General features: G+C 36.6%; 4 protein-coding genes and 1 pseudogene across 4 annotated transcripts; 1 reads left to right on the top strand and 4 right to left on the bottom strand.

Annotated features, from left to right (window-relative positions):
* Positions 1-1,987: 1,987 nt before the first annotated feature.
* On the bottom strand, positions 1,988-9,698 carry LOC148932844 (uncharacterized; annotated as a pseudogene).
* Positions 9,699-10,294: 596 nt separating this feature from the next.
* Positions 10,295-11,212, bottom strand: LOC125199319 (uncharacterized). The gene is made up of 3 exons (XM_048097380.2): positions 10,893-11,212; positions 10,674-10,817; positions 10,295-10,593 (listed from the first exon to the last, which is right to left on the bottom strand). Exons 1-3 carry the CDS (start codon positions 11,190-11,192, stop codon positions 10,369-10,371), a joined length of 669 nt encoding a protein of 222 aa, XP_047953337.1. The 5' UTR covers positions 11,193-11,212; the 3' UTR covers positions 10,295-10,368.
* Positions 11,213-12,746: 1,534 nt separating this feature from the next.
* Positions 12,747-13,712, bottom strand: LOC125199309 (uncharacterized). Its single transcript, XM_048097370.2, has 3 exons — positions 13,413-13,712; positions 13,175-13,318; positions 12,747-13,083 (listed from the first exon to the last, which is right to left on the bottom strand). The coding sequence occupies exons 1-3, from the start codon at positions 13,710-13,712 to the stop codon at positions 12,880-12,882; spliced, it is 648 nt and encodes a 215-aa protein (XP_047953327.1). The 3' UTR covers positions 12,747-12,879.
* A 736-nt stretch (positions 13,713-14,448) lies between these two features.
* On the bottom strand, positions 14,449-15,223 carry LOC125201092 (uncharacterized). Its single transcript, XM_048099015.2, has 3 exons — positions 14,987-15,223; positions 14,770-14,910; positions 14,449-14,679 (listed from the first exon to the last, which is right to left on the bottom strand). The coding sequence occupies exons 1-3, from the start codon at positions 15,206-15,208 to the stop codon at positions 14,464-14,466; spliced, it is 579 nt and encodes a 192-aa protein (XP_047954972.1). The 5' UTR covers positions 15,209-15,223; the 3' UTR covers positions 14,449-14,463.
* A 4,130-nt stretch (positions 15,224-19,353) lies between these two features.
* Positions 19,354-22,742, top strand: LOC125201378 (NADPH-dependent aldo-keto reductase, chloroplastic-like). The gene is made up of 8 exons (XM_048099460.2): positions 19,354-19,541; positions 20,840-20,971; positions 21,258-21,308; positions 21,398-21,474; positions 21,560-21,647; positions 21,745-22,020; positions 22,094-22,336; positions 22,522-22,742. The coding sequence occupies exons 2-8, from the start codon at positions 20,852-20,854 to the stop codon at positions 22,606-22,608; spliced, it is 942 nt and encodes a 313-aa protein (XP_047955417.1). The 5' UTR covers positions 19,354-19,541; positions 20,840-20,851; the 3' UTR covers positions 22,609-22,742.
* Positions 22,743-23,023: the final 281 nt, after the last annotated feature.

The raw sequence follows: 23,023 nt of genomic DNA, 5'->3' as shown, positions 1-23,023 counted from the left end.
AAGCTTTGCTAAGTAGTATATCATATCACGTTCTTCGGGGTCAGACATCTCAGCAGGGTAGAACCAAACCAAGCCCGGATGTAGCCAAGTAGGAATATGCACATCCACATCAAAACCCTACCAATCAATTTTAATCAAATAATATAACTCCTAATTAAATTACCATGTTGATGATGATGATATTTGGATGACTTACACCGCTATTGCGGATTTGACTGATGTATTTTAGAACAGCCTCGTGGTCGTAAGGATATTTTTCCATCTCCATCTCTCTCTCTTTTGTAAGGCCGCGACGTTTGCGATAATATACCGTTGGATCAAAATCTTCCTCTTCGAATTTCATCTTATCTTGGTAGATACTCAATTGTAGGGATCAGATCACTCGGGATTCGCTAATTACCGGGACCTCTTTATTGATTGATCTCTGAGATGGCTAATCTGAGAAATTACAAGCCAAGTACAAACGGTGATACAAGATTACAAGTAATCTAACCCACTGATATATCTAACTATTACAGGTATCGAACCCTAACTGAAGCCCTAACAATTCCAAGATCTCAACCAATCTTGAATCCTAGTCCTTGCCCAATTAGTACCTGCACACTCAAGTAGATAGATTAGCAAATCAACACAAGATCATTTCGGATCTAAGTAGCAACAAACAAATGCAACAAAGACAGAACAGTAAGGATATGGCTCAGGTCACAACAGTGATAAGGATCCATGTATTTTATGATCCATTTCCCAAGAATTACCCATTTAATTATGCTTGATCTAACTATTTTTGTGAGATTGATTTTCAATTTATCAACACAAGGCAAAAGATAATAAAGATCCAACCAACAAAAATTGAATCTAAACAAGAATGGATGGAAGATTAGGAATGGAAAGCATGTGTATAAAGATGAGATAAGAGAGCTACAACCATAGGACCTTAACCAAAAAGATGGAGACAACCCTAGGCAACTTTCATTAGCTCTATCACCCCTTGGCTCCACTACTCAATGGATACACTCCATTGATGCATACCTCTACTTTAATCAATCAAAGATGGAAACAAGCAACCTTCAAGGAAGGAATTGGATACATTCCTCAAAGAGGAAAAACTCACAAAGGAGATATCTTAATCACAATCTTATCTCAATCTAGAATGAAAAATGACACCAAAAAGATATTTATACTAAGAGCCCAAAATGTGAAAAAGGCCCACAAAAACTAAGTCTCGGGTGATTCACCCGGTCGGGTGAATTGTGCGGTCCAAAACACCCGCCCGGGTGTTTCTTCTGGAATTTGGAAATGCTTCACATCACTTTCACCCGGTCGGGTGATTTTCATGGTGAAAACACCAGCCCGGGTGTTCCTTCTGGAGCTCCCTGCCTGTTCTGCGCGGCTTTAGTAAATCGTCCATAACTCTCTCCTCCGAACTCCGATTGGGGCGTGTAAGATACCCACGTGAAGCTCTCTCAAAGACGAAGATAATTGTGGCAGTTTCAAAGCATTTGGAAGTCATCTTGATGGGCATAATACTGATTGAAGACAGCTGCAGGTACAAGCTTTGGTGCACGGCTTCCATGGTCGTATCATCCTCCCCTTCTTGGAAAGGATTTGTCCTCAAATCTGAGCCTTCCCTCTTCCTCGCTTCCCTGGCCATCCCTCGAGGTGTATTGGGTATGTGGCATGACCTCCCTCTTATCCTTGGACCCCAATCGATCCATGGCTCACGCCGAGAGGGACACTCTTGACGTCTAGCAACCGTGGTCATATCATCCTCCCCTCCTTGGAAAGGATTTGCCCTCAAATCCGGGTTACGCACAACTACAAAATAGAAGGAGAGCAAGTCAAATATCAAAGTACGACGATAAAGATTGAGACCACTAACGGCTCGAAGAGACAATACTACACCAAAGACGTTGTATGGACTTCCAAATTCATGTTCTCTCAAGCTCAAGGCCAAGTCACAATAAAGATGAGAACACAAATTAATGAATCATTTCATGTCCAAATCCCACCCATAAGAAATCAAGACAAACTCATCAAGATACCCTTCATACCAAAACTCAAATAACTTCACAATATAGGTACAAGATGTGGGTGCAAATAAACATAGATATTCGTTCACAATGTAGTCCCAAACAAAGCCATTAGATATAAATTTCTTCACAAATAGACCATAAAACATCCCAACTCCATTGAATGGTTTAATGGAAATGCAATAAAAGCAATCAACATGCCAAAACACACATGCCTCAAGCACCTTGTTTCTATTTGGTTCGATCATCCCCATACAAATGATGCCCAAATTCTTGAACATCTTCACAAAAGATTTGGCTTTCTCAACAAGAGTAGGCATATACAAGAAAGGGTCCTCATAGTGTGTAGATTCAAAGGTAACCGAATAAGGTCTATTCACAAGATTCCTATTCTCAAGGTTAAGCAACAAAAGACCATAAGAAACCATTGATACATCATCCTTGCTCAAATAAGAGCTACTCCACAAATTGACAAACTCATATTCAACACATAGAGTAGGTTCATCACAACACACATCAAGTTTGCAAGAAGGATTATCATTCAACAAACAAAGTTCATCACAAGGGATGATTTCATCCCATTGCCCCATCAATTTCAAGGGATTATCAAAAATAAGGGAGCAATGTGTCCATAAACCTTCTTGCACAACATGGAGACAAAACACATCACCATGCATATGAAACTTGTAAAAAGCTACAACAAGTATCATGAGAAACTTGTCAAAATAAGCCCCACACAATTGCTCCAACAATTTTAGACCACAACTATGGAGAAAATGTATCCTTATGCCATTAAATACAATACAATCCACAAGAGACATATGAGTGGAAAAATCCTTCACAAAACGGCCATAGAACACTCCAATCCCCTTGAAGGGTTTAACCACTTTGCAATGAAGACGTAGCAAACACCAAGTTCTAAAGAAATCAATAGTTTCACTTCTCTTGGTCCTACTATTCTCATTGACATATAAATGAAACTCAAGGTTACTAACAAAAAAGAACCTAGTCATCTTAGCATGCAAGGAAGTAACTCCTACATTCAAGATAGAATCCACAAGAGAAATGGCATGTCTCTCAATGCTTGGGTTTATCAAGAAAGGATCAATATATGGTGCAAATATAGATTTATCATTCAAAGATTCAAGATCATGAGACCACTTTTTACACAAGTCATCAATAACAAATCTATCAACACAAAGGGACTTCTCTAGTGTAATCATATGCAAGGGAGCATCACAAGGCGACAAGGATAGTGCACTTGAACCTTGGGCAAGGAGTTCATCCACTTGCCCTTGTTCCTCTTGGTCCTTCTCCGGGGGCATAGTCTCCAAGCCATGTGCAATTTGGTGCTTCACTTCCATATCTTCAATTAAATTTCCTACACATTCATCAACACAAAAAGACATAGAAGAAATATTAGTGGGTAAGGGCTTATTTTCCTCACCAAGGGCAAGAGGCAAAGGATCATTTGGTGCCCACCCAAGGTAGGCCTTAGAATCTAACAAGCACCCTTTACTCACTTGTGCTTGTGGTTTTTCTCTCATTTGATATTTTTCTTTTCTCTCACCCCCACCACTCTCTCTTGACTTTTGCACCTCACACTCTTATCTTTTATCACGCTCTCTTGGCTTTTTAGACTCACTTTTACTCTCAAGCCTTTTCTCTCTCTCGTTCTTTTTCTCTACTAATTTGGTTTAAGCTCATCGAAGAGGAGACATTTCCATATACATCAAGAGGCTTATGTGAAAAATGGAAAGAAGAGGAAGTAGTCAAATGACTTGATGAGTTACTTCTTTGGTTCGTGTCAACACCACCATGTAGGTAGGTAGGCCTCAATCGAGCTCTATATGAGACTTCTTCTTCAATTGGCTTCTCAAATCCCTTATGGCTAACATGATCTCTCACCCTCCTAGAATGCCACTCTCTATGAGACTTTGGAACACGTTCCCCACGACTTCCCCTATCAAGTCCATCTTCATGGTACCTTGATTCATATCACCTCTATCATCACCATAGAGCCCAACTCTCTCTTGTTGATTGCCCATCCCAAATCTACCATAGCCTCCATTCTCATCCCGATTTACCATATTCCCTCCTTCAATTTCCCCACAAGACTCCACCCCTCCATGTTGGTTTCCTACCCCAAAACGACCATACTCCTCATTTCCTCCTCCAAACCGCCTATTGGCTCCATTACCCCTCGACACTACATGCTCTATGCCGGAAGCTTTGAGATGTAGATGGTCACTTTTAGGAGTGACGGATCTTGATGCACGAACCTCCTTTAAGGCTCCAACCAATGTGTTTTGATTGGATTTCCATCGGGTCTCGAACTCCTTCCTCCGGGCATCCATCCGGGCATCCCATTCTCTCATCTCTTGTTTGAGATCATGACTAAAATCTTCTATCATTTGGGACATCATGCTCACTAGATCCCCTTCGGGTTTGGAATTACTTGAGCCCGCGCCCTTCTCGACTTCCTCCCCGTGGACGTCCACCATTTTGTTGGATCGAGTCATAGGAGGCATCAAAGTTTCCTACAAACACAAAAACAAAGACTAGGGACTAGTCTTAGAGATTAGTAAAATAAGAAAGAGAGATTTAAGAAGCTAACTCACCCCAATGTAGTATCCCAACACCCCCCAAGTCACTCACCAATGTCACTCGGTAGGTTTAGAATATAGTGGGGCTAGTATCACACACTCTCGATCCAATTCCCACTCGTTGGCGCCCGGACAACTGAATCAAGGTATACACCTCAAGAACATATGGACACCAAGTAGTAAATACCAAAGTAATAATGATTAAACATATGAAAGCAAAGAAAACTAGGCCTAGAGCAAACACACACACTAAAGAACACAAGACATGGGATGAAGCTTTATGCTGAAATCTGGCTGATCTTTATGAATTTTTTTGGTATTGATCCCCGCGCCCAATTTGGATGAATTTTAGTGGATAGATTCCCAAACAACTCTAGATCAAGGGAAAAATAGCCATATATAGTCAGATTTGATGATTGGATATGTTTTGTATGGTTTTCTCCAACTATGCCAAAACAGGGCAATGATGCTAATCTCCATGGTTAACTAGGCAAACGAAGTAATGTTTTGATGAAATTTTGCAGGTACGTAGGTCACATAACATAGATCATACACACCAAATTTCAGCTTAATCTAAGCACAATTGATCAATCCGATCATCCCAACAAAACATAGCAAAAACAAAAGAACAAAAGGAAAAAAAACCTAACCCAAAGCAACAATAGATCAAACGCCTAGTGGGTACTAGGCTCTGATACCAAATGATAAGGATCCATGTATTTTATGATCCATTTCCCAAGGATTACCCATTTAATGATGCTTGATCTAACTATTTTTGTGAGATTGATTTTCAATTTATCAACACAAGGCAAAAGATAATAAAGATCCAACCAACAAAAATTGAATCTAAACAAGAATGGATGGAAGATTAGGAATGTAAAGCATGTGTATAAAGATGAGATAAGAGAGCTACAACCATAGGACCTTAACCAAAAAGATGGAGACAACCCTAGGCAACTTTCATTAGCTCTATTACCCCTTGGCTCCACTACTCAATGGATACACTCCATTGATGCATACCTCTACTTGAATCAATCAAAGATGGAAACAAGCAACCTTCAAGGAAGGAATTGGATACATTCCTCAAAGAGGAAAAACTCACAAAGGAGATATCTTAATCACAATCTTATCTCAATCTAGAATGAAAAATGACACCAAAAAGATATTTATACTAAGAGCCCAAAATGTGAAAAAGGCCCACAAAAACTAAGTCTCGGGTGATTCACCCGGTCGGGTGAATTGTGCGGTCCAAAACACCCGCCCGGGTGTTTCTTCTGGAATCTGGAAATGCTTCACATCACTTTCACCCGGTCGGGTGATTTTCATGGTGAAAACACCCGCCCGGGTGTTCCTTCTGGAGCTCCCTGCCTGTTCTGCGCGGCTTTAGTAAATCGTCCATAACTCTCTCCTCCGAACTCCGATTGGGGCGTGTAAGATACCCACGCGAAGCTCTCTCAAAGACGAAGATAATTGTGGCAGTTTCAAAGCATTTGGAAGTCATCTTGATGGTCATAATACTGATTGAAGACAGCTGCAGGTACAAGCTTTGGTGCACGGCTTCCATGGTCGTATCAAACAGTGACTACACCAGGCCAAGGACCTCACCACACGCTTCTACTACAAGTCACACGATGAGAAACCTTTGAATACTAGGTCAGAAAACCCTAGCCACACCGAATGTCCCCCAGACTATCAGAACACCCCCACAATCACCAGAAACTCACAAGATCCTTTCAATTTCTTACTTCTTGACCACCGCTCTTCACCAGATTCTAACCCTAAGTAAGAATCCTTCAAACACTCTGTTGGAAACCGAGAAAGTCTCCAAACTCAAGATCTAAACCGATCAGATCCACTATAACAAGGATCAATCGGTGTAACCCAAAGATCTGAGGAGTTCACCGGCGAAGTCGCCTGAAAACAAGAGAGAGAACGAAGAGAGAAGACGGAGAGAGAGTTCTGGAGTGAGAGAGAGAGAAAACTGAATTAGGGTAAGTGAGAGGTCAGCCTCTCACTTAACAAACACAACACAGAATCAACGGCCACAAAGCTGGATCCAGGTGAGAGATACACGTGGCAGACATCGGTGCAGTCAAGGTATGTAATGGATCAAGCCGGGTTGGGCCACCATTACACAAACATTGGGCCACAGCATTTAATCAATTGGGTCAGGCCCAATGCAAGATTAAATACTTAAGGTCCAACTAAAAGTAGACCATCAATATTCAACATCAATCGATCATTGTAATCTGTAAATTCCTTAACTTCCCTCGTTTTCTTTGCGGAATTGATTTCTGTTACATCAGATTCCAAACAAGTTGTTTCGGCAGTCGGTAGAGTAGGGTTTTCAGCCATAACTATACGATTTCACAATCTCTCTTACTTTTCTCAACGTAAAATGGAGTACTACTACTTTCTATGCAAAGATAGACGACTATTAAAAAAAATTGTTGCTTTTACAGAAAATGAAATTGTTGATAATTATGATTTCTCATAATAATATAATATATCAAGTGTGTTTGGAAATATTATGAATAATTATTAGGATTTTGAATTTATAATAATTGAAATCAGATTTATAATTATTTAATTAATAAAATATTTCTAATTATACTAATATTCATTAAGATTTTCATATTAAGTTATTGATAAGAATACGATAATAATTATTATGATATTAAGATTTTCTTAATATGTTTTATTGATAGCATGATAATAACAATAAGAGATAGTATTTCGTATACTATATTTTAAGAGTGCATTGAGATTTTCTTAATTAGTTATCGATTTATAATAATACTATATACTCCCTCCGTCCCATAAAAATATGGACAATGGATGTGACACGGGAATTAAACCAAAATTGGTCAAGTAAGAAAGAGAAGAAGAACGGTAGTTAAAGTAGTTTTACTGGATAGTGGGAGCTACATTATTAAATTGAACTTTCCAAAAATGGAATGCACATTATGTGGGACTAACGAAGAACGGAGGGAGTAGTGGCAGAGACGCGAGATGAAATCGTGAAGGAGTCTGGAAGAATAGTGAAGGTCAGTTGCAAAGACACATTGTTGGCAGTTGCGAAGCCAAATAGATGGCAGGGTATCCCAACATGTTAATACGTTAATACTTCACTACTATGGAACGTATTAAAATGTGAAAAATGACTCTACTATTATAGAACGGAAGGAATACTTCTTCCGTCACACTTTAAGTGACACATTTTTTTTTTTGATGTTCCACTTTAAATGACACATTTCTAAAAATGGAAACATCACTATCTCTGTTTTTTTTTATTTATCTTACTTTATTCTCTCCACTTAACTCACACAACAACACTACATAAAATACCGTGCCGAAAAAGAAATGTTTCATTTAAAGTGGGACGGAGGAAGTATATTTTTTCATAACATATTAACAACTTTTGCTTAATTACCATGCCGAAATGAATGGGCTAAAATATGATGGAGCATAGAGAGTATATACAAAATATGTTTTGTTTTTAAGATTGTATGTATCCAAATTGAATAAAAACACCAAAATTTGAAATCGAAGCGATAAAAATCTAAAAAAAATATAAACCAGTTTTAAATTTTGATTTGGTTTGGATAGCCTGTGTTTTTCGGATATTTTGGTGCCATATTATCATATAGGCTATTCTTTGTGTAGCGTTGAGGTGCCTACCCTAAAACCAATTCATTAGCAAAAATATGTAATCACTAAAACCCAAGTAGAATTAAAGAATGAATCCATGATGCAAAAACAAAACGCATCATATTTAGAGGTATAAATCAATTAAAAAACAACAGAACTCTTCGCCAACAAACAAAAGAAGAGAAATGGTGATAAGTAGACTTTTCAAATAGTATAACATATATGTACTCATTCAACAACATATAATAAAATAGTAGAGAGTAGAGACGTAACTAAAACTTTTCAAAAATATGACATCAAAATATCTAACATAGTAGCAGAATTGGATCAATGAAGCCAGTTTAACCCTCCACTGCTCGGGCCTCGGGTTTAACCCTCCACTGCCGGAGGGTCCAAGGGGCCCTTCGGTGATAGGAGACAATTGCTTGGATAGTGATAGTAGAAGTAGCAGCTTCTTCTCGATTTTTCACAGCCAGAGTCAAATACATCAGGCCCATGCTGATCATTGAGGTGACAGCCTTTACAACTTCCACAAACCCGAAAGTTTCACTTTTCTGCAATTAAACCATACACTAACTTTCAATCACTAATAAACAAAACAACCCCAATTCATTGATCATTAAATATTTGCTAATCTGTATGTGAGATCACGATGGCTGGGTACAGACATATCAACAGGGAAGAAATTAACCAAGCCCGGATGTAACCAACCAGCAAGACGCACATCCACATCAAAACCCTACCAATACAATTTCAATCAAATAACATAAACTCCTAATTAAATACTCCCTCCGTCCCACAAAGATTGTCCCATTTTTCCATTTCCGTCCGTCCCACAAAGTTTGTCCCATTTCACTTTTACCATTTTTGGTAGTGGACCTCATATTCCACCAACTCATTCCTACTCACATTTTATTATAAAACTAATCCTTTAAAAGTAGGACCCTCATCCCACCAACTTTTTCAACTCACTTTTCATCACATTTCTTAAAACTCGTGGCGAGTTAAAGTGGGACTATCTTTGTGGGACGGAGGGAGTAGTTGTATGTTGATGATGATATTTGGATACTTACACCACTATTGCGGACTTGGCTGATGTATTTTAGAACAGCCTCGCGGTCGAAAGGATTTTTTTCAATACTCTATCTCAATTACACATCTATTGCGGATTTGGCTGATGTCAGAAGGATTTTTTTTATACACTCCATCTCTTCCTTTCTCTTATTGAAATAATTTCCCACAGGATCATAATCTTCCCTTTCGAAGATCATCTTTTTTTGTTACATACTCAATAGATCAACGGTATCGTCATCTGTAAATTCCAAAACTTGCCTCACACTTGGCCGAATCTGATTTCCTCCCTTCAGTTTATCACGCAAACCAAATCGGGTGCTGCTTCTCCATCCGACATATTAGGGGATTTCACATACATGATTTTGCAATAGAGCGATTAGGGTTTATATAGGGTACAAACAATGGGCTGAATGATGGGCCAATGAATCCTTTAATTCAATAGATACCCAATAATAACTAATTGACTAAGGTATTGGATTCTTAGTTAGTAAAGTAGTATTTACAAAAATATGTCATTGCGTTAGAGCAATTGGTCATCATCACCACCATCACCATCACTTGTGTAATACTATATTGACATGTGACAAATTATGTGCAATAGACGAAATAGAATAATGTGACAACATTTAAGAGACAAGAGGGAGTATTTTTTTTATTTGCAAAAAAGAATAATTATATAAATTTTAAAAAGATGAGGCCGATAGAGGGACAGAAAATAAAAGCAAATAGTTTACAGAATTGTTGTTCTTGTACTAGAAATTTAGCATGAGTGCAAATACATAAGTATTTTAGATAGGGAAAAGGGTGATAGGTAGACTTTTCAAACATAACATATATATACACTCATTCACAACATATCTTATAGGAGTATATATCCAATATCAGTGTACACATGAATCTTGCATACATATATGGAAAACATAGTAGAGACATACCAAAAACTTGTCAAAAACATGACATCAAAATATCTGACATAGTGGCAGGAATGGAACAATCAAGGTTTAACTTTAACCCTCCACTGCTCGAGCCTCCGCGTCTGGTTTAACCCTCCACTGCCGGAGGTCGAAAGGGCTATCCCAGTGAAAGTTGACAATTGCTTGGATAGTGATAGTAGCAGCTTCTTCTTGCTTCACCCCAACTCTTTTCACAGCCAGAGTCAAATAGGCCAAGGCGATGCAGTTCGCTGTCGCGACAGCATTGACAACTTCCACAAGCTCGAAAGTTTTGCTTTTCTGCAATTAAACCATATATGTATCAATCATAAATAACCATTTCTTAGATCATTAAAAATTTATAGCAAAGCATAGCATACCATGTCAACATTGATTTCATCAATTGCAACCTTTGCTAGCTTGTACATTAAAGCACGTTCGCCGGGGTCAGACATCTCAACAGGCATGAAATTAACCAAGTTCATGTGTAACCAAGCAGGAATATACACATCCACATCAAAACCCTAGCATCAATTCAATCAATTTCAATAAAATTAATTAAATAAAATAAGTATGATAGTTGAATTGGATGGACTTACACCGCTATTGCGGACTTGGGTGATGTATTTGAGAACAGCCTCGCGATCGTAAGGATATTCTTCCATCTCCTTTAGCTCTTCGTCATCGTAGTCACTTGGGGAATAATCTACCATAGGATCATAATCTTCCCTTTCAAAGATCATCTCTTTTTGGTAGATCCTCAATAGACCAAAGAAATCTGTGAATTCCGAAACCTCCCGCGTTTTCTTTGCCTCCTTTGCCATGCCGGAATCGATTTCTGTTACATCGGATTCCAAAGAAGTTGTTTCTCCAATCGGTAAATTAGGGTTTTCAGCCATAACTATACGATTTCACAACCTCTCTCTCCCTTTCTCAATATAAAAAAGCTTTAATTACTACAATTTGGTGTAGTAAGAGATAGACTATGACAAAAAATTGTTGTTGATTGTTTGGAAAGTAATACGGTTGAAGATTAAGATTTCTCAAGATATAAACCTTGATATATCACGCGTTTGAAAATATTACGAATAATTATAAGGATTTTGAACTTATGTTAATTAACTAACATGATATTAATAATACATTAAGATTTTCATAGTAAGTTATTAACCAAGAATATGATAATTATTATTTTAATTATTTTGATTCCTAATTTTAGTAATTATATTAAGATATTCTTAATAATTTATTAATTGATAACATGATGATCACAATTAGATATAGTAAATAAACGGTCATCTTCTATTACTTATAACATTATAATCCAAAATCGAGATCAAATCTTTACCTTAGATTTTAAAATGAGTGGATGAGATTAAATCTTACAAATCTCAATAAATAGTAGACAAAATATCAAAGGGTAAGATCGTCATTATGTTATCATATGATAATTTTCGTGGGGTTTTTTTTATATCAACATAGTGTATTTTACAAATATCAACAATATGACATAAGAATATCAACACTGGTATAATAAAATATCAACACATATTTATTGAGATTTTTACATGGTTTTATTGAGATTTTATATGCATTATATTGAAATTTTTTGATGTATTTGTTAATAAAAATCTGGTTATCAACATTTAGGAAAACTAAAATAAAAAATATCAAATTTCATCATTCGAACGTCGTCGGAACATATGCAATTGAGATCTTGTTGGAATCCTTATAAAATTTTCTTTAATTTGATATATTTTTTGCAAAAAAATAATTTAAATCGAGAGAGTTAAGTGAATTTAATATTTTAAGATGATTTTAATGATTGGGAATTGACATTAATATTTTATTTAATAATTTTCTTAATTAAAAATATAATCCATGTTGCATTATTTCAACCACTAGATCTTCTAATCTAATGGCTAAGATTTGATCTTAATTTGGAATTGTTAATTAGTTAGCAATTAATCAATCCCCATTAAATAAATATAGTTACTAATATTATAATAATTATATTATAATTAAAATTGAATATTATTATTATTACTACGAATATGAAATGCTATGTAACATAAACGCAAGGAGTCAGGTACAATAGTGGAGGCTAAGGGCAGAAAGGCGGAAACCATGAGCACACTACCAATCCAATATTATTACTCTTCTTCAAACAAACTAAAGAAATTAAAGGGCAACAAGTTTCATATGAAAGATCAAGAGAATCCTAAAGCCGCGCCTATTGAGCATAAAAAAATTCGATCGTGTCGTTGGTGTAAAAAACCAGGACATTTAAACAAAGATTGATATGCTTGGAAGAGAAAATGCGATTAGCTCTTCTCATTGAAGAAAATGAGATTCCAGAAATGTTGAATGTTATGGAGGAAGAAACTGGTGGATCTTTGAAGAGATCAAGGAGATCACTGGATCAGTATTAATCAAGTTTGCCATGTGAGGAGAATAGGCACAATGAGGACCAATTGTAAGTAATCCAGACACAGAGTCAAAGTTGTTACAAATTAGAATGTCTTTGAAGAAGAAGATGATAAATTTATACAAACATGGCGGACTACAAACTAGACAGAGTATTCGTCAAAGAATTCTACCTGGTTTAACCCTCCACTGCTGGAGTTCCAAAGGGCTATCCCAGTGACAGTTGACGATTGCTTGTATAGTAGCAGCTTCTTCTCCCTCCCCTCCAACTTTTTTCACAGCCAGAGTTAAATAAACGAGGGCATAGCACACGTCTGTGGCGACCGCCTCCACAACTTCCACAAGCTCAAAAGTTTTGCTTTTCTGTTATTAAAGCATATATATGTTTCAATCATAAATAAACAGAACCACCCCACCCAATTATTTGATCATTAAACATATATGTATAGCATACCTTGTCAAAATTGATTTCATCAATCGCAACCTTTGCTAGCTTGTAGATAAAATCACGTTTGTTGGGGTAAGACAACATAACAGGGAAGAAATTAACCAAGCCCGAATGTAACCAACCAGGTATACGCACATCCACATCAAAACCCTACCATCATCAATTCAATTCAATTCAATTAATCAAAAGTAACTCTAAATTAAATATATAAAATTAGTATGATAGTTGAATTGGATGGACTTACACCGCTATTGCGGACTTGGGTGATGTATTTGAGAACAGCCTCGCGGTCGTAAGGATGTTCTTCCATATCCTTTCTCTCTTCCTCCTCGTCGTCACTTGCGCAATAATCCACCAAAGGATCGAAATCTTCCTTTTCGAAGATCATCTCTTTTTCGTAGATTCTCAATAAACCAAAGATATCTGTGAATTCCGAAACCTCCCGCGTTTTCTTAGCCTCCTTCGCCATGCCGGAATCGATTTTGGTTACATCTGATTCCAAAGAACTTGCATCTCCAATCGGTAAATTAGGGTTTTCAGCCATAACTATGAAAAAAAATTGTTGGTTGTTTGGAAAGTAATATTGTACTAGAAGATTACGATTTCACAGCATATAAACCTTAACGTATGCCGTATGGTTGGAAATATTATATTTAATTATAAGAATTTTGTACTTATATTAATTAATTAATTAATATATTAATAGAAATTATACTTATTATAATATTTTAATTGATAAATAATTATAATAATAATTATATGAACCTTAAGATTTTTATAATAGATTATAATAAAGAATATATTTCCTCCGTCCCACAAAAGTATTTAGTTTTGATTGAGCACAAATTTTTTAGTGAAGAATGGATCTCACCTTATTTAGAGAAAAAAATAGTTCTAGCTATCTTATGGAACGGATTAAAAATGAAAAAATGAACACTTTTATGGAACAAAGGGAGAAATAATAATCATTATATTATGATTTTTGTTAATTTGGTACCATGACAGAACACAACTACAGATACTATAATAAATAATTACTAGTAGTCTGGCCCATATTATTTGGGAATCTGGCCCAACTTAATGTGAGAGCCCAAAAGTAGTGGGCCCACTTAAGTGTGTTTGCTTCCAGCCACATTTCGTCTTGGAAGTCTCTCGAGATCTTTTTCTCTCGCTCTCTCACTAAAGAAAACTAGTCCATAGACGTTGTACTACTAATATTATTATTATTAGCATTCTCTATTCTTTAATACTACATGACATAGCAATTCAACACTATAGTTGAAGAAATGGAACAATCAAGCCTCCTCCACCTCTGGTTTAACCCTCCACTCCTTAAGCTCCCAAGGGGCATAAAAGGGATCATGGACAATTGCTTGAATAGTGATAGCATCAGTAGTATCTTCTTCAGCTGCCCCAACTTTTTTCACAGCCAGAGTCAAAAACATCAGAGATTCGGCGGACCGCGTCTTTACAGCATTGACAATTTTCACAAGCTCAAAAGTTTTGCTTTTCTGCATAATTTGAACATTAATGTTTCAATCATATATAAACAAAACCCAATATTTGATCTCAATCATCATTAAATACTACTACTAGCATACCATGTCAATATTGATTTCATGAATTGCAAGCTTTGCTCGCTCATACACATAATAATGACGTTGAGGATCACACAGAGGAAGGTGGATGAAAAACCAGCCCAGATCCAGCCAACGATGGAGCTTCACATCCACATCAAAACCCTAGCATTTCACAACAATCAATTTCAGTCAAAACTAAATTAAATGAAATTGATATATTTGGATTGGATGGACTTACACCGCTATTGCGGACTTGGCTGATGTATTTGAGAACGGGCCCCTTGTCGAAGGGAACACTTTGTCTCTTCTCCTCTATTACGTCATCATCATCAACATCACTGTCGCAATAATCTCTCAAAAGATCGAAATCTTCCTTTTCGAAGATCATCTTACTTTTGAAAAAATGCAGTAGGCCACCGAAATCTGTGAATTCCGACACCTGACGAGATTCCTTTGCCATGGCCGAATCGATTTTGGTTATTTTAGCGGAAGGTGTTTCTCCAATCGAGAAATCAGGGTTTTCAGCTATAGGCAGTCAAGCAAATTTGAAACCCTAATTTGCTTCTAATAATATGTACAGGGTAATAATTTTCTCAAATAAAATAAATACGAGTACTGAAATTTTCTTTTTTGTATACTCCAAAGCAAAAATCTCGACCAACAATTAATTTTATTCTCAAATAAATTACTAATAGTATCATCTAATAATCGCTATTTATAGACAAAATGTTGTCACGCAGAGCTCTAGATATATAATGACCTTTATTCGCTCATATTTGCAAAATTAGATTTAACTACCATAATTAATATCTTATTTATTTGCAAAATAATTTTATCCAGTTCCATGAAGATGAAGATAAAATTTGGTGACCTTATGGGGTAAAGGTTTTTTATTTAAATTATCTTTTTTTTTAATTGGATGATTTTTAAATTATATGGAGTATTTTTATTTAAATTATGCAATTTTCTTTTTAAGTAATAAAATTTCGTACATTCGTAAATTAAATTAATTCAGTTTATGACTAAAAATAATGAAATTAAAGATGATATTTTGTGAATAATAAATGCTCAAATCCAAAAAGGAAGGACGACCAAAAAGTTCATAGGATCCCTTAATTTATCAGGAAATGAGTGTTGTTGAAGATTCTAATATATTGGAATATGAATTCAGATAATATAATTCTTGATAAATTAATTATCTTGTGTTTAGAAATATCAAGAAAAACTATTGAGATTTTGAAAATATAATAAAATTCATTATTATTATGATTCATGATTTTATATAATTCAACTATAAAATTGAAAATGCAGCTGGCATCTTCCCCCTTAATTCCCTTGCGCTTGGCCGCCTAAAAAAGGAAATTTTAATGTCAGGAGTTGTAAATTTTTATTTTTTAGTAGTTGAAAATATTAATTTTTTAGAATTTGTAAAATTTGTGTTTTGTTAAAAAAATTTAATTATTTATGTATTTCTATTTTACAACTATTTAAATTGAAAATAATGAATAATGTAAATTAGTTGAGATGGATAGCCAAAGGAATGATACATTATAATATACTCCCTCCGTCCCACAAAAGATGTCACACTTGTGGGACGGTACGAGATTTTAGGAGGTTTTGTTTTGTGTGTTAAATGAAGAGAGAAAATATAATTTTTATATTTATGTGAGAGAGAATTTTTTCTAAAAAGAAAAATGTGATATTTTTTATGGGACAAACTAAAAAGGAAAGTGTGACATCTTTTATGGGACAGGGAGAGTACCTAAAAAGAGAGAAATAATGATATGGCAAGGGGTGAGCGATGGATAGAGGATTGGGTTGATGCTGACATAGTTGTAATTCCTAATTAATCAGAAATAATTTGAGAAGAGGAATGGTTTGTGGATGCTGACATAGTAAGAATCCTTAATTAATCTAAAATAATTTCTAATTAAATTTTATGAACGACGTTGGTATGTATCCACCAGAAACATATAGGAAAGTACTTGGACTCCCTCGTCGGCTTTCAGCCCATAAAGATAGGGCCTCCTTATGGGCCAATATAAGTATTTTTATTTTATTTTACTTATTTTTAACTATTTTATTTATGTAGACAAATATTAGAGCATCCACGGTGGCAATAGGCCAGCCATAGGTCAGCCACGTCAGCAGCACTAAAAATCCACCTGCCACATCAGATTTAGGTCAGCCATAGGCCAGCCGCAATAAAAATAATTCAAAAAATACTATATTTACGGAATTAAAATTATGATTAAATTATGGAATTAAATTTACGAGACATATACGGGAAAATTCATTAATTGCATTGAAAAAAGGTACATAGATAAAAAAAAATTACATAATAAAGAAAAAAAAACTATCGTCGTGCAGTCCTCCGTGCCCACAACTCTTCAATTATATCCTTTTGGAGTTGAATATGAGCATCCACTTGGCGCATGTCGGCATATTCCTTGAGGCGGCCGACTTCATCAAGAGGTACCCCACGTCGTACGCTAGGGGTGGCCGTTCCGTGGCTTGGACCGGCTTCATCGTCATTGGCCCAACTAGTCAGTTGTACGCCTTCGTCTTCGACGATCATGTTGTGCATGATAATGCAGGCGTACATTATTTGGGAAACGCATTGGACATCCCACAAACGCGTTGGACCCTTAATTGCCGCCCATTGAGACTGGAGCACACCAAATGCGCGCTCCACGTCGTTGCGCGCCGACTCCTGTCGTTCCGCAAAGTAGGCCTTCTTGTTATCCGCCGCGTGCCTGATCGTCTTCACAAAGACGGGCCACCTAGGGTATATCCCATCCGCCAAGTAGTAGCCCATATCATGCCGGTTGCCATTGGCCACAAATGAGACGGCTGGACCGATGCCCTGACACTTCTCGTTGAAGATGGGCGACGAGTTCAGGACGTTGAGGTCGTTGTTCGACCCGGCTACCCCAAAATACGCATGCCAGATCCACAGCCGGTAATCAGCTACGGCCTCGAGGATCATCGTGGGATTCTTTCCCTTGTAGTCGGTCGTGTAGGCCCCCTTCCAGGCAGTCGGACAGTTCTTCCACTCCCAATGCATACAATCTATGCTGCCTAACATCCCGGGGAACCCATGCTGCTCCCCGTGCATCTGCATCAAATTCTGACAATCTTGGGGAGTAGGGCTTCGAAGGTACTGCTCACTGAAAATGTTTATCACGCCCTGACAGAAAAACTTCAGACATTCCAGAGCAGTCGTCTCACCGATGTGGAGGTACTCATCCCACATGTCTGCCGCACCTCCGTAGGCCAACAGTCTGATTGCCGCCGTGCCCTTTTGGATAGGGGTGTCCGGGTCTGCCAGCCACATCGTGCCTGAAGCGGAAATAAAGATATCGACGCTCCAAAGCGTCAATGATACGCATAAATAAGTCCCTGTGCATTCTAAAACGCCGCCTGAACATGTTTGCGGGAAACCGCGGGTTCTCTGAAAAGTAGTCGTCATATAGCCGCTGATGTGCAGCTACGTGATCCCGATCAATCACTGCTCGGCGGTGGACAACCGGTGGAGGGTGAGGTATCGCCTGCTGTTCCACCCTTCGCATGTACCGCTCCATCTCGCGGTTCATGTAGGCCTCCATAGCCTCGTTCCTCTGCCGTTCGTACTCCTCAGCATCCCCACCACTACCACCACTGCTACCACCCGCGTTACTTATCGCTCAATGATGCTCTTGTACAGAAATTTAGAGAGAAAGAAAACCCGTTAAAACAAGTGGTGCAAATGAAAATGAAATTAAAATCGCGTTTATATAGGTTTTCAAAAAAAAAAAAAAAAAAAAAAGGAAAAAGGAAAAAGGAAAAAGGGCTTTGGCCGATCAGCACGCCACAATGGCGGCCAGCGCCAGCCAATCGGCTAGCCCACGCCGATTTAGGACTGGCCGCTTGCAATTTTTCGACTAGCCGACCGGCTAGCGACGCGAATCGGCTAGCCGGCATTATGAATGCTCTTAAGTAGTACTGTAGTAGTACATTTTACTCCACCGGATCCTATTAATTGTCTAAGATTTTGCTAATTTTGGTCGGTCCCTATTAATTATCTCCTTGTACTTTTATTATTTTAATTAAATATATATCTTATTACGATCTACTAACTCATTATATATGTAATGATTACTCTTTTTGTCGTATAAAATTATATTTCATCTTTTTTTTCTCGTAAATATAGTCTATATTCATTTATAGAAAATTTTCATATAAATATACACTACTAATAATATGAGTGTTACTATCCACTAACAATATTATATTTTTTTCTCTTTTATTTTAATAATTCTATGATATATACTTATGGAATAATTAATGAGTATTTTTTCAATTTTAAGAAAATAATAATATTATTTTTATTTTTAAAAATTTAATTTATTTTTCAATTTAATCGAAAGTCAAAATAAATATGTAAATTTTAAAAATTTTAATAGCTCGACACGTTACTACCGAACGTGGCAGTCTACTCCGTATATACACGCAAGCTTTCTCTCTCAGTATAAACACGCAACAAAGAAGCAGCTTTCTCTCTCCTCAAATGGAAGAATCACCGCCACCGCCGCCGCCGCTGGAGCGGATGAAGAAAGGATTAGTGGGGTTTGGTGCGTCGTTGGGAGAAGGGTTCGGGTACGCGAAAGCCGCCGTGGTGGGCTTCACCAAGAAACTCACGGCCAAGACGGAGGAGGACGCCACCGCCGCCGACCTGCAGACGGCCAAGATGCAGGTCGCCGCCGCCGACCACGCTGAGGATATCAAGAGGAAGGCTTGACACCTTTAATCATGTATTGCTTCTTTTATTTTATTTGTATGATTGTATGATACTAGTAGTAATACTTTTTTTTTTAAAAAATAATAAAAACTCTTTCTTTCCTTTTTCTTGATTCGTTTCGTAAAATTAAAAAAAAAAATCATTTTAAGAAATTGACCGCATTCCATTTTAGTTAGCTTGTTCATTAATTTAAAAATCCAAGGGAAAGCTTAACTAAATTTAATTTGTGTTGCTATTTTCATCAAGTTCTGGTTTGATTATGATCCTGTATAAAATAATTTTCATGAAAATCAAATATTACGAATAAATAAGAGTAGTAAAGCATAAGAGTGTAATTTCGAAGAATAAAAAACGTATCCATTTTGTCAACATTTTTAGTAAGAAGTTGTAAAGTTTTGACGCACTAACCCCGCAATTGTTAATGAGTAAAATTAAAACTTAATTAATTATTAATGAGCATCACTACAGAATTAGAATGTTAACTAATAGTACACGCTAACGATTTATTGCGATTTTACTCAATTCCAAAATTGCGATATACTTATTGAGTATTTAACACTACACTAAAAAAGGCGCATTGATATCTACATCAACAAGTAAGATTCTCGTTTTCATTCACTATTTATGATTTGGAATATACTTATTTTTTCGTCATCTGTTAATCAGCAGTTGTTTGGGCTGGATGAACCGAAAACAAATTTACGATTTCTTTTTATTATTTTTTTTAAATGTGAGATTTCGATTTGATTTTTTTATTTAGTTAGATTGTGGTGATTCGTGATTGAACTGTTTTGGACTTTGGTTTATTTCATGTGTGTGTTTGAGTGGAATTGAACAAATGTATACGCATATTTTCCCCAATTTCATTGGTTATGTATAGTAATCACTGAAAAATGCTGCAAAATTCATGAAGAATGGAGTTTTAGTCCATTTGCAGAATTTCATTGATATTTATAAACAGACAGGAGAAGGCGTTAAAACGTCTTACTCGTATCATCAATGACGAAAAAGAGAATCTTTAAACATAAGTATTTGTTGCTTATTTTGAGTATTTATGCTTCCTAATTAAATACAATCGGCAATTTTTCAAATAATGCTCTGTATTGTTTACATTTTTAAGTTTATTGTAACTAAATTAAAATTTTAGAATAAAATTATCATTCGTGATACTATCTATACATATCTTTTAATATTTATTTACTCCGATAATAAATTAATTTTTAGCATTAATTTATTTGATGGAATTTTAAGAATCATTTTCCAATAAATCTTTTTCTCAACCCTTTTACTCTCTCTTGGAAAAAAAAACAGACGCTAATTCCAATGGCGGAATCGATTCGGCATTTCGAGCTGAACAATGGCGCAAAAATCCCGTCAATTGGACTCGGCACATGGAAGGCTGATGATGGAGTCGTCGGCGACGCCATCACCACCGCAATTAAGGTTTCCGTAGTATACACTTTTTTCTTCCCATAGAATGTGCTCTAATTTGGTGTTCGTTTAGCATGAAAACCTTGCGCGATTTAGTTAGAAAAGTTGAAAAATAAATTGAACACTTTTGATCTCTCGGTTTAGAACCTTAGCAAGTAGCAGTATAACTCTATTAGGAGCAGTATTAGTTCAGATTCTAAAAATTGGAGTAATACATTGGCATTAAAACTAATAATTTGTTCAATTTTGTGTTATGAAGTAATGAAACTAATATTGAGGTATAATTCTGAAAATGCAGGCTGGGTATCGGCATATTGATTGCGCTCAAAGATATGGCAATGAGAAAGAGGTAAAACAATATTACTATTAGATATTTTGTTGTTGTAGAAGCAAATTGTGTAAATATATAACACAAATAGATTAAATTTCTTGTTGCAGATTGGTAAAACCCTTAAGAAGCTGTTTGAAGAAGGAGTAGTGAAGCGCGAAGATTTGTGGATTACTTCCAAGCTCTGGTTTGATATACCTGCAAATTGTTCCAATTAATTATACTCCACAAAAAATGTATTCGAATCACCCTTCTTAATCCCAAATCTGCAGGTGTTCTGATCATGCTCCCGAAGATGTACCTTTGGCCTTAAACAGGACCTTGAGTGATTTGCAGCTTGACTATGTTGATCTTTATCTGGTGAGCTTCGGTTAATGTTAATGCTATGTTATGTTATAAGCTTCCACTTTTAATACTGAATTGTGCTAATTTTTTGTGTGGTTGAATGCATATGAAGATGCACTGGCCTGTTAGCATGAAGAAAGGTTCAGTAACTTTTGATCCCGAGAATCTCACTAAAGTCGACATACCAAGCACGTGGGCAGCTATGGAGTCACTCTGCGATGCTGGCAAGGCCCGAGCTATTGGTGTGAGCAACTTCTCATCCAAGAAGCTCGGGGACTTGCTAGACATAGCTCGTATTCCTCCATCCGTCAACCAGGTGGAATGCCATCCGGGCTGGCAACAGCAGCAGCTGCATAGCTTCTGCCAATCCAAAGGAGTTCATCTATCGGTTAGTATAACTCATCACCTCTTGATGTACATCGTTTTTGAAACATTTGATTTATGTTTGTTGGTTTATTTAGGCATATTCACCTCTTGGTTCCCCTAGCAATCTTGGAAGTACTATGCTTAAAGATCAATTATTGACTCGGATTGGTGAGAAATTGGGGAAGACTCCGGCACAAGTTACTCTCCGCTGGGGTTTGCAGATGGGCCATAGTGTGCTCCCAAAGAGCACTAATGAGAAGAGGATTAAAGAGAACTTTGATGTGTTTGATTGGTGCATTCCTCAAGATTTGTGTGACAAGTTCTCCAAAATTGAGCAGGTAAAGTCACCATAACATACATCTGCAATTCATTCTCTATTGCAAAATTAGAGAATGAGATAGGGTTCTATTGCAAAATTCATTCTCTACATGTTCTTGACTACCGAGAGGTTCTGTAGCTAGAAACGAGACCTGCGTTTAAACGAAATTTCGAACTAGTGATGACTTCAAGTAATTTCTTGCAGGTGAAATTGATCTCTGGGAATACTTTTGTGCATGAAACTTTGGGTTACTACAAGAACATACAAGAGCTCTGGGATGGTGAAATCTGAGAGGGAAGTACTTTATAATTTCACTAATGTATCATTTTTTGGAGAAAACTGAAAGTGCTATATCAAAATGGCTACTCTCTTATTGCAAAGAAAAAATGGTGAACTTTTTGAATAAAGTATTGCTTTGCTCTTAATTTGTTAAATTTGTAGCTGATGGTTTGGTATGATGAAATCTTAATTAGATGTTTTATTTGAGTAAACACGTAGGGGATGACACACTGGCTTAGTGATTGTAGTAACACTTTTTGTGTGATGCTTTTTAGTCGTCTTTAGATTTAGTTGTCCATTTTTATGTTCACTCCATGTGCCTTTTTAATTTTTTCATAAATATATTTTTTAAAATTTCAGTTGTGCATGCATTATTTGAATTTTGTGTTTATCATAAAAAGTTTTCCGTACCTAATTAGAATATATA

Source organism: Salvia hispanica, chromosome 2 (genome assembly GCF_029641045.1).
Source record: "Salvia hispanica isolate PSC_SH4W2 chromosome 2, Shi_PSC_v1, whole genome shotgun sequence".
NCBI lineage: Eukaryota > Viridiplantae > Streptophyta > Magnoliopsida > Lamiales > Lamiaceae > Salvia > Salvia hispanica.
Note: the sequence above shows the minus strand (reverse complement) of the source record. Positions and strands in the feature narration are given on the sequence as shown.

Coding starts and splice junctions, on each gene's coding strand:
- LOC125201092 (XM_048099015.2), bottom strand. CDS start 15,208: ATGGCAAAGGAATCTCGTCAGGTGTCGGAATTCACAGATTTCGGTGGC. Junction 14,911..14,986: donor GCCAAGTCCGCAATAGCGGT/GTAAGTCCATCC, acceptor GTGAAATGCTAG/GGTTTTGATGTGGATGTGAA. Junction 14,680..14,769: donor ATGAAATCAATATTGACATG/GTATGCTAGTAG, acceptor CAAATTATGCAG/AAAAGCAAAACTTTTGAGCT.
- LOC125199319 (XM_048097380.2), bottom strand. CDS start 11,192: ATGGCTGAAAACCCTAATTTACCGATTGGAGAAACAACTTCTTTGGAA. Junction 10,818..10,892: donor CCCAAGTCCGCAATAGCGGT/GTAAGTCCATCC, acceptor AATTGATGCTAG/GGTTTTGATGTGGATGTGTA. Junction 10,594..10,673: donor ATGAAATCAATGTTGACATG/GTATGCTATGCT, acceptor GTTTAATTGCAG/AAAAGCAAAACTTTCGAGCT.
- LOC125199309 (XM_048097370.2), bottom strand. CDS start 13,712: ATGGCTGAAAACCCTAATTTACCGATTGGAGATGCAAGTTCTTTGGAA. Junction 13,319..13,412: donor CCCAAGTCCGCAATAGCGGT/GTAAGTCCATCC, acceptor TGATGATGGTAG/GGTTTTGATGTGGATGTGCG. Junction 13,084..13,174: donor ATGAAATCAATTTTGACAAG/GTATGCTATACA, acceptor CTTTAATAACAG/AAAAGCAAAACTTTTGAGCT.
- LOC125201378 (XM_048099460.2), top strand. CDS start 20,852: ATGGCGGAATCGATTCGGCATTTCGAGCTGAACAATGGCGCAAAAATC. Junction 21,309..21,397: donor GATATGGCAATGAGAAAGAG/GTAAAACAATAT, acceptor TTCTTGTTGCAG/ATTGGTAAAACCCTTAAGAA. Junction 21,475..21,559: donor TGGATTACTTCCAAGCTCTG/GTTTGATATACC, acceptor CCAAATCTGCAG/GTGTTCTGATCATGCTCCCG.